At 41.2% G+C, this 11730-nt stretch overlaps 1 protein-coding gene across 3 annotated transcripts in view; it reads left to right on the forward strand.

The window, feature by feature from the left end:
* HIC1 (HIC ZBTB transcriptional repressor 1) overlaps positions 1-7773 on the forward strand; it is a 12401-nt gene extending 4628 nt beyond the window's left edge. For 2 of the 3 annotated variants that reach the window (XM_082244274.1, XM_082244276.1), the window contains exon 2: positions 5231-7773. In XM_082244274.1, the coding sequence (XP_082100400.1) occupies positions 5231-7161 (1931 nt within the window). In that variant the 3' untranslated portion in view covers positions 7162-7773. Of the gene's footprint in view, positions 1-865; positions 987-5230 lie in introns of those variants that run through there. The other variant, XM_082244275.1, reaches the window with a different exon arrangement.
* The last annotated feature ends 3957 nt before the right edge of the window (positions 7774-11730 follow it).

Genomic DNA, 11730 nt, shown 5'->3' on the forward strand with positions numbered 1-11730 from the left:
CAATTCTCTGGTCTTATCTACCTGCTTCTTCCTCTCACTTTCCCTGATCTGTTCCTGCTTATCAGATCAATAATTGTGAAGGAAACAGGTCTCCTTGTAGTAAAGATAATGCCCCCTGCCATAAATCCCCCCACTAGACAGCCTTTTCTCAGGGGAATGAGGAGGACAAATTAGACTTTACAAATTGCTGATCAAGCTATGACAGCAGTCCTTGTAATACACACCCCCCCCCCCCCCCCCAGTGAGGGTCCTGAGGGTACTGGGACTCCACAGGGGTCATTTAATATTAATCCCACTATGTCCAATGTAACTAGTCCAACTCTTTAAAGTCCCTAAGCCTCTTAACACCTCATTATGTGTGATACCACTGGATTTTACAGGCTTCTGCGAATGGAACTGACAAGTGACAGGGATATGTCAATGGGCAGGACTTCTCTGTGCTCTTTTCCAGATTGCTTTATGCTATGGTAGTTTTTATAAGCAGTCACATGACCAAACAAACCCCAGGGGGGCTTCAAGTAATACTAGGTGTATTGCAGACAAGCAGTCCCACCCAAACAATGAAAGCTGACACCAGAATTGTGTGACAGCCAGGACACCCCTGCCAGGACATTCACAGCAATGCAGGTGGTGCAAGGAGGAAGTCACAGGTTTGTGGGGGAGGAGGAGGAGGGGAGGAGGGGGGGGCACCTGTCAGTGATAAGAAGGAGGAGTGATTTGGGGGTGATGGTTCCTGATATGGGGTTTTTGCAGCTGAGAGCAGAAGCGGTGGTGATGTCATTTTCTTAATGCCTACGAGGGCTTTTAGCCACCCCCAGCCCCATGTTTGCAGGGAATAAAAGCTGTATGTATAGAGGAGAAGGGGGCACACCAGCCAGCAGACGCGATGAGGAGGAAAAGCTGGGAAGTCCCGCACCTTATGCCTCACCCTGACAGCAGAGTATCTGTGATCCTGCACGGTACCTCCTCCTCCTGCTCCCAGCAAGGTACTACTCACTACTACTCCTCAACTCCTCATACTTATCCACTGCAAGACTCTACACATACACATATCCCTCTTACTCCCAGCAAGGTATTGATCCTTATCACTACTACTAATTTATTAATACCACCCTGCACCCAGCATAAGGCTACTCACTACTACTCCTGATACTAATCCACTGCAAGACTCTACAAATACATATATCCATCTTACTCCCAGCAAGGTATTGATCCTTATCACTACTACTAATTTATTACTACCCCCTGCACCCAGCATAAGGCTACTTACTATTACTTCTGATACTAATCCACTGCAAGAATCTACAAATACACATATCCCTCTTACTCCCAGCAAGGTATTGATCCTTATCACTACTACTAATTTATTACTACCCCCCTGCACCCAGCATAAGGCTACTTACTATTACTTCTGATACTAATCCACTGCAAGAATCTACAAATACACATATCCCTCTTACTCCCAGCAAGGTATTGATCCTTATCACTACTACTAATTTATAAACACCCTCCTGCACCCAGCATAAGGCTACTTACTACTACTCCTGATACTAATCCACTGCAAGACTCTACAAATACATATATCCCTCTTACTCCCAGCAAGGTATTGATCCTTATCACTACTACTAATTTATTAATACCACCCTGCACCCAGCATAAGGCTACTTACTATTACTTCTGATACTAATCCACTGCAAGAATCTACAAATACACATATCCCTCTTACTCCCAGCAAGGTATCGATCCTTACTACTACTAATTTATATATACCCTCCTGCACCCAGCATAGGGCTACTTACTACTCCTAAAACGAATCCACTTGTAGACTAGAATCAATTAAAAAAAAAAAAAAAAATATATATATATATATATATATATATATATATATATATATATATACATATATATATATATATATATATATATATATATATATATATATATATATATATATACACATTTACTCCTACTCCCAGCAGCTTACATGCTTACTACTACTAATGGTATAATATAGTAATTTATAGATACCCTGGTGCTCCTAGCATGGTACTAATCACTACTGCAACCACCTATCCACTGCTAGACTAAAATTCTTATATATATATATATATATATATATATATATATATATAATCTTTTGCTTCCACTAAGGTAATGCCAACTGCTACTGCTGCTACCAATCCACTGCTAGACTAAAATGTTATATTTCACTATCACACTGTCTATAATACAACACGATACCTCTTCCTGCTCCTAGCAATGTACTCACTACTACCCCTGCTATTCTTTCATCTGTGAATCATACAATGATATATCCTTTACAAATTATATATCCTTAATTGTACCTCTTTCTCCTAGCAGGATGCTCACTATATACTACTTATTCTAATTTACTTTTAAACTAGAAAAAAGATAATATATCTGAAGTACTTCATTGTACAACCCCCCTCCTGTTCCCAGCAAGATGCTCCCTACTGCTGCCCCTGGAAAACTAATTATATGGATAGATAGATAGATAGATAGATAGATAGATAGATAGATAGATAGATAGATAGATAGATAGATAGATAGATAGATAGATAGATAGATAGATAGATAGATAGATAGATAGATAGATAGATAGATAGATAGATAGATAGATAGATAGATAGATAGATAGATAGATAGATAGATAGATAGATAGATAGATAGATTTACACACCAAGGTGCTTACTTACTTTTGTTGCCCCCAGTTCAAATATATATTTCATTTTACCCCCTCCTGCAAGGTACCAACTGCCTAACTACTGCAAAGTCCAATCCAATACACAGACCCACCAATTTGCATAATCCTGCAGGATGATCTCTTCTCCTGCCCCCAGAAAGATACTATAACTACTACTCCTGCTCCTTGTAGACTAGTTACTGTCTGTAGTACGGCACAGTAACCCCTCCTTATCTTGCTAATAGCAAAGTACTACTTACTACTTGTACTAGTTGTAGAATAAATTCGATATCCTTCTGCTTATCTCGAGGTATCCAGTACTACTCTGCTGAGATCCATTTATAGACTAGGATACAATCTATTCCCATAATAGTATCTGTCCTACTCCTGATCCCCACAAGGTAATACTCAGCACTACTCTCGCCTATTCTAACCATTTTTATTTCCTATAAAACACTTGTGTGATTATTGTACATTATTAGGGCAATGCCTTAAGATGTCATAAAATCCATTTTAGCACAACCTTCATTTATAGGACATCTAGTTTACTGCTTTAGTAAAGATATGTCCGAATTCTAATTACACTTATCTTACAAGTTTCTAATATTTGTAAGATAATTCATACAATGTAGGGCAATTTATACAAGTCACCACTAGGATAAAAATACTCATAAAATATAAAAATATTCTGAACCTAATGAATGTGTCTTCTAAAAGATTTCAGGATTCCTTATAACAGAAGAATGCTTATGGTGCACTCCCTATCACAGAGAGCATCGGGTATGATTGAATGATTCTAACACACATTCCACAATTTTAATCGGTCCTAAAAAGTAGCCAATTTTAAATCAACCCGGTCCAATATTGGTGATTTTTCTCAATCAAGGCACATAAAAACGTTATGTAGCTGTTTGTACAATCACCGATACTGTAACTTGTGGTCGTTTAGAAGTCAGAGAAGTAGATTGTCCTGTCTAGGGTGATGCATCATCAATCATCTCAGTTCATAAACCTTACCAGCCTGGAAATTCTATTTTCTCTGCCTCGTATTCATCTAGTCTAGTTCCTATCTGAAAGCGATGTTTTTATTCTGAGAATGGAAACCAGATAACCAGCAGTGCAGCTGGGCCAGACCGAAAATCAGAAGGAGAAGACTCTGAGGCCATGCCAATGTAAATGACAAGAGGGACACCAGACTGGGACCCAAGCTGGGCTGGTGACACTGGCTGCTGTGCAATGAAATCAATAGGATTCGCTTAATCTTTTATCAATACTGGCATTGTGGATATATATATTAGTATTAGTATATATTAGTATCTCTAACATTGTTCACACAGAATAATGCTCACATTGCTGTGGCACTACAAGTACTCATCTGACATGGCGAGCTTACCAAAACAACCCACACACACTACAATCCAATTGTACAATCTCCTTTGATCTACCAAGTATCAAATAGAAGAGCCTGCTATATTGGATAGTATAGGTAGGTCCTCATATTACATATTTTTGGTAGATGATTGTACGGAGATTGTGTGGTCAGATTGTAGCATGTATGAGGATCCTTATAGGTTATAGTAGAATAAAAGAGTGAGACTTCAATATTTGATATCTGCCACTAATGGGGGCTAGATCAATATTTGATATCTGCCACTAATAGGGGCTACATCAATATTTGATATCTGCCACTAATAGGGGCTAGATCACACCACATGCAGTGCAGATCTTTTTTTTTTTTTTGTGCATCAAAAAAGCATGGAAAGTAGGCTTTTTTCCTGCACAGAAATGTACTGGAAAGCACTAAGAAAGCAGGGTGAAAAACCAGGAAAAACAGCAACTGTAGCGCATCAAAAACGCACTAGAATGTAAAAAGCATTAAAAACGCACACGTAGAAACGCATCCAGAATGGATCTGGAGGACGTTTTTGTGGTGTGAACTGGGAAAGGATATGTTTCAGTTCATGAATCTCGCACACTGATTCCTGAAAATGCAGTTTAGGCATATACAGGCATTATTATTATTTTTTTTTATTATTATTATTTTTTTTTTTACTGATGCAAATGCAGACCATTGTTTTCAATGTGCCTGTACACACAGGTGCCTAAACACGCGCTGTGTATAGATCAGAAACAAAAATTGCTGGTCAGTATTTTATTCACGTTTGCATGCAAACACACACATATACATGCGTACAATAATAATTTGAAAAGATTAGAATTTTTTTCCTGGGAGCTAGCATTTATTTTAGGCGTGTATGCGCAAACAGGTGCAAAATGCATGTAAGAAATTTCAGCCAGGAATACTGATATGCAAAAATCAGTACTGTGTGCAAGTACCCTCATTAATTATTATTTTTTTATTTGTTTTTATTTACTGTTTGCTTGCTCAAAGAGAATGCAATCTTCTTTCTAAAAATACAAATTCCTCTTTCTTGATTACTTTCCATCTCCTATGTATTTGTATAATATGTAATGACCTTTTGGTCCCAGAAGCCCCTATTTCATAAGATGTTGGTGTCTCTGCAGGTGGACAACTGAACACGATGCTGGATCCTATGGAGGTACCAAGTCATTCGAGACAACTTCTTCTGCAGCTGAACAGCCAGAGGACTAAAGGCTTCCTGTGTGATGTGATCATTGTGGTACAGAACGCCCTGTTCCGGGCACACAAGAACATTTTAGCTGCTAGCAGCGTCTACTTGAAGTCGCTGGTTGTTCATGATAACCTGATCAACCTGGACCACGAAATGGTGAGCCCCAGCATCTTCAGGATCATCCTGGACTTCATCTACACAGGAAGGCTGGGGGATGCTGAGCCCAGCAGCGAGCAGCTGTTTGGGGCAGTGTTGGCAGCTGCCAGCTACCTCCAGATCTCTGACCTGGTATCTCTGTGCAAAAAGAAGCTAAAGAGAAATGGCAAGTACTGCCACGTAAGGACAGCAGGCTACCCAACATTTGGGAGTCTTGGAAGGGGCTTAAGGGCCACCACACCTGTTATCCAGTCTTGCTTTAACTCCACGCCTAGACCTATAGACATAGCACCAGGTGAGCCTGTGAACCCCATGAACACACATTGTGGAGAGCTCTATGCTTCGGTGTCTCAGGGGAATCAGCTGCACCAACATGGACTCTGCCCACCAGAAAGGCATTGCTCTCCATTGTGTGGACTAGATCTTTCTAAGAAAAGCCCCAGCCGACCTTCTGCTCAGCACCATCCAGATGGTGACAACAGAGAGCCCTCAGTTCCAGAGAGTCCTCCAGTAGCTGCAAGTGTTCTCACCAACCACAGCTCCTACAAAGAAGCATCCCATCCCTACCAGAAGCTGGAAAGCAGCAGTAGCACCCCACCTGCCCAGCACTCAGATTCCTATAGAAACAATGTCTCCAATAACCACCTTAGCAGGACTGAGAGCAGAGATCTGATGTTTGACTGGATGAAGCCTGAACCCCTGGTCAACTATGTGGATGAGAGTGACAGAGAGAAGGATCTGGACAGAGAAGACAAAGGGGAGGGTTCCCCTTTATCCCAGCAACCCAGATACCCCAGCATTGAGAGTAATGAGCCCGATGATGATAAAAGCACCAGTGAAGAGACTGGTAGCAGTGGGGACCCATCACCCTCTGCCAACCTGGAGAGATACCACTGCAACCATCTCTATGAGCCAGAAAGCTATGGAGACAACCTTTATGTCTGCATTCCTTGTGGGAAAGGGTTCCCCAGCAGTGAACAGCTCAATGCCCATGTGGAAGCCCATAACGAGGAAGAGCTGTACCATAAAGATAACATGGACCCACCTGTGCCCTTCTTAGACAAGTCCAACCAGAGCTTAGGGGACATCATAAGACCCTACCGCTGCTCTTCCTGTGAGAAGTCCTACAAAGACCCGGCCACCCTTCGCCAGCATGAGAAGACCCACTGGCTGACTCGCCCATACCCATGCAGCATCTGCGGGAAGAAGTTCACCCAAAGGGGCACCATGACCCGTCACATGAGGAGCCATCTGGGCCTCAAACCATTTGCCTGCGATGCTTGTGGCATGCGCTTCACCCGCCAGTACCGTCTGACCGAGCACATGAGGATCCATTCTGGGGAAAAGCCCTACGAATGCCAGGTGTGTGGGGGCAAGTTTGCTCAACAAAGGAACCTCATCAGCCACATGAAAATGCATACCACAGGACCAGATGGCAAACCTAAGCTGGACTTTTCCGATAGTGTCTATGCCATGGCCAAGTTTACCGCTGACCACTTGGGCCTGAAGCAAGAGAAAGCTGCTGAGATCCTCTCCCAGACCTCACACTTCCTCAATGACCCCAAAACCATAGAAAGTTTATACCCCTTGGCCAAGTTTACTGCAGAGCACTTGGGACTGACCCAGGAGAAAGCAGCTGAGGTGTTAAGCCAAAGTCCCCACCTGGGCACTGATAGCAGGATCATAGAGAGATTCTCCTCCCCATAACATTCTCCTCCCATGCTGAGCCTCCTATTTTAGGGGTGCGCAATCCAAAGCACATGCGCAGCCATGGACAATATGGACAGTTATCACCAAAAAGGCCACCCTTGCAAAACAGTATGGAGATGGGCCTCCACCAAGATAGCCAAAGACCAATCAGTGGCAGCTTGAAGCTAGGCATCACTGAGGGACCAGGAGGATGAGCGCACTTTGGGAAAGCACTTTGAAAGGGACTTGTGCAAAGGCTCTGGTGCACTATCCCACAAGAGACGTGAGTCTTACAAAAATGTATCCTTCCACCATCTACTCAACTTTTCTTCTGCCCAAAGGTAGTGGGGAGAGTTGCTGCTTATTGTCCCGTGAATGGTGGACATTTTTATACATATATTATTATTGTTATTTTTTTTATTCTTTTTTTTGTGAGGACAATCGGATGCAGAAATCAGTATTTCCCTAATCTATGCAATACTAAAGCCCTGAAATGATGTGAACCGGGTGAACTTAATTACCTATAGCCTCAAAAATGATGCCTGTTTATGACCCTGACTTTCATTTCTAATGACAAGTATGGCTAAGGGAACGCATTTGCTTGGTCTCAGAGAAAGATGTCTTATGTTTGATAGTATAGATTGGCATCATAGAAACAGGGCCGTCTTTAATATTGATTGGACCCTGGGCAAACTTTTTCTTGGGCCCTCCCAAATCCACTTATCAACTATTTGTGAGCAGTACAGGTTCAAGGGGAAGCTCCCTTGGGCCCCATAACAATGACTGGGCCCAGGGCAGCTGCCCCTTTTGCCCTGTATTAAAGACAGACCTGCATACAAATATAGACAAGTGCCAACCACAGAACAAAGCATATACAACATGGGAATTGGTGCCGCAGGGGAGAGAAGGTTGTGTTTCATTGGTCTCAGAGGAAGATGGGTTCTACCTCTGATAGCACAGATTGGCGTCACACAAATATAGGCAAGTGCCAACTAAAGAATGAGGCATATACAGTAAATACATGGGAGTTGGTGCCGCAGGGGAGGGAAGATTGTCTTTCATTGGTCTCAGAGAAAAATGGGTTCTACCTTTGATAGCACAGATTGGCATCACACAACTATGGGTAGTTGCCAACCACAGAACAAGGCATTTACAGTAAATACATGGGAGTTGGTGCTGTAGGGGATGAAAGGGAAAGTGTTTGATTGGTCTCAGAGAAAGATGGGTTCTACCTTTGATAGCACAGATTGGCATCATACAGCTATGGGCAATTGCCAACCACAGAACAAGGCATATAAAGAAAATCTATGGGAATTGGTGCTGTAGGGGATGGAAGGGAACGTGTTTCATTGGTCTCAGAGAAAGATGGGTTCTACCTTTTATAGCTCAGATTGGCATCATACAACTGTGGCAATTGCCAACCACAGAACAAGGCATATACAGTAAATACATGGGTGTTGGTGCCGCAGGGGTGGGAGAGGAAGGTGTTTGATTGGTCTCAGAGAAAGATGGGTCTTATCTTTGATAGCACCGATTGGCATCATACAACTATAGACAATTGCCAATTCCAGAACAAGGCATATATAGTAAATACACGGCAGTTGACGCCGCAGGGGAGGAAAGTGGAGGTGTTGTCCTTAACAACCAATTAGTTTACAGCTGTCACCTTTCCAGCGCAAACAAAAGCGGATGATTGGCTGCTACGGACAGCACCTCCTTTTGTCTTTCCCTTTAACTTCTATACAGGAGCTCCTGAGAACAATTTATTTCTAGTTAATATGACTCAATATCCTGCTGACTGCGCAATCTAAATTCCTTCCCTGAGCCACAACAAAGCATTCCATTATCCTAATCTATTGTCATTAGAAGTCAGTATTATGACAGCATCTGACATACGCCAAAGAGTCACTGCGGACACTTCACATTGTAGCACTTTTGATCCATGGACGTAGCACTTCTCTTTTTTTGTATAATGTATGTGTGCCTTATTAGCCAGCTCTAGAGCACAGCAGAGGGATGACCTGAAGGTGGGATGGGAGTTGTGAATTGCTTCAGGTCATCACCCACTCAAGGCACACACATGAACTGTGGGTGAATAATATTCCCAGAAGAAGCTTCCCTTCCCAATCATTTCCCAAATCTCCCCCTCCTCCATACCAAAGGTCTGGGGTGTGTAAGCAAAGCTCTGATATCATGTGGGAATACTGATTTGTGCTGTCTGCACAGTTGTATTATATATTTTTGTATTAAAAAGATCCAGTCAAGTCCATTGCACTGACCATGGTGTTATGGAGACTATTGTGCCTTAACCATTTGTACCACTTTAATGTCTATTAGGACAGGGGGATTCTGTTACAGAGCAGCATGCTTCTGAATTAGCAGAGGTTAGCTGCTTTTGCTGTGCCTTACTTCAGTAAGCTCAGGTTTCAGCATTTAGGAGCTGAACATCCATGCTTTTTTACAGGTTAACTTAACCCAACCACCTTACATGAAACCAAAGTACAGCCAGCAACACCCTTAATCACCTAGTAGAGTGTCCTGTAACTCCTAATGGAGCCAGTAACCTCTATGGAAATGAGAAGGGGTGAGGGCTGCACATGATAAATGTGCCTAATGTATATAGACAATCATCCAATATACTGGGGGAAAGTATGGGGCACTGACAACTGTGAAGATGTGGGTACCTGCTTCTGACTGTCTCCTGCTTTAGTCAGGGCTATAGGTAAGCTTTGTCATTGTAAACCACAAATACAAGCTGTGCTACTGATAACATTCAGAAATAGAGATGCAAATGTGCCCATACAGGTTATGTTTTACATTGTACTAACTTGTGATAGCATCCATTTTTGGCTAGGAGTGGCCATTTGCAGTATGCTTCTATAGGATTACTAGACAGGAGGTCAGGTGTGTGTGGGAGGGAATCAACCCAACAATACCACTTTTATCTCAGATATTTCATTTCTCATAAGCTTTTGAAACTTTTACATATTTATCTATGATTGTTATTAAACTTTTTTTACAGAACTTTTTGTGATGTATATTTACTGACCCTTTAAGTATAAATGACCAGAGGAGGTAGCTGGGGGGAAGGTGGGGGTTCAATTATTTGTCCCTTGTGTCAGATCCTCCTGTTCTCAGATTGATTACAGGAACTAAGTGTCTAATATTAACATTCTCCTTTCACCGATTTCACCAGCACAAACATTGTACTAAAGTTGGCCATATATTATACAATTTTCTTGTTCAATATCCTTTAGATTTCCCTTCAACTATGTAATGCAAGAGCCTGCCTGATTGCATACAATCTGAAAATGTTTAGGTTTGACCTCATATTATGTGATTTTGGTAAATATAAAGGAAAATTGTACAAGAACATTGGCTAATGTATGGCTTAGTCTACAACAATATACACTACATTGATGAAGGGAGCACGGTTATACAACCCTACTACAGACAATCTGAATCCTATACAGGTGATGAGCAGAAAGAAAACACTTGGATATATTCTAGTATTACTGCTCCACCAGGAATAAATGTGAGAGCAAAATAGTGTGACATATATGATCCTCTCTCATAGAATACTGTATTATCCTTCCATCAGCTCCAGTAGCAATCAATCCTATCAGCATCCTTCTATCAGAGTATCAGCAAGTCTATCATTATTCAGATAAACTGACAATCATTCTTATCATTATCTTTCTATCAGCTTCAGGGATACAGTAACAATCATTTCTACACTATCCTTTTATCAGACAGGGGAACAATCAATCCCATCATCATCCCTCAGCTCCAGGGATAGAGTAACAATCATTTCTATCAATATCCTTTTATCAGATAGAGTAGCAATCATTCTTATTATTATCTTTTTATCAGATAGAGTAGAAATAATTCTTCTCATTATCCTTTTTTCAGATAGAGTGGCAATCATTATTTTTCTTCTTTAAGATAGAGTAACAATCAACTCTCTGACTATCCTTCTAGCAAACAGGAGCATAAAAGACTTGCTACTCTATCATAAAGAGTAACAATCATTGCTATCATATCATTATCCTTCCATCAGTTACAGGGATACAGTAACAATCATCCCTATGTTATTCTTACTTCGGATAGAGTAGCGATCTTCCTATAATCATGTAAGTCCTATCGTTATTCTTCTTCATAGCTACAATAATAGAGAAACAATAACTCCTCTATAATTCAACTGCTGGTGCTAGAAGAATAATGATAGCACTGACTCTATCAGTTATAATCAGTCCTACCATTTCTTCTGATAAAGTAAAAAAAAATCAGTCCTATCATTACTCTTCCTTATAGCTACAATTATAGAGTAACCATTTCTGCTATCAGTTAGTGGGGTTATTTACTTACACTAGAGAGTGCAAAATCTGGTGCAGCTCTGCACAGAAACCAATCAGCTTCCAGATTTTATTGCTGAAGCCTAAATGAACAAGCTGAAGTTAGAAATTAAATGGTTAATGTGCACAGCTGCACCAGATTCTAAGTGCTCCAGTTTTAGTAAATCTCCCCATGTACAGTGACTATCAGTTCTGGAGAATATTCAGAATTAGAATATTCAGAATTAGAATT

The sequence above is a fragment of the Pelophylax lessonae genome (genome assembly GCF_965119305.1).
Source record: "Pelophylax lessonae genome assembly, chromosome: 2".
NCBI classification, from domain to species: Eukaryota; Metazoa; Chordata; class Amphibia; order Anura; family Ranidae; genus Pelophylax; species Pelophylax lessonae.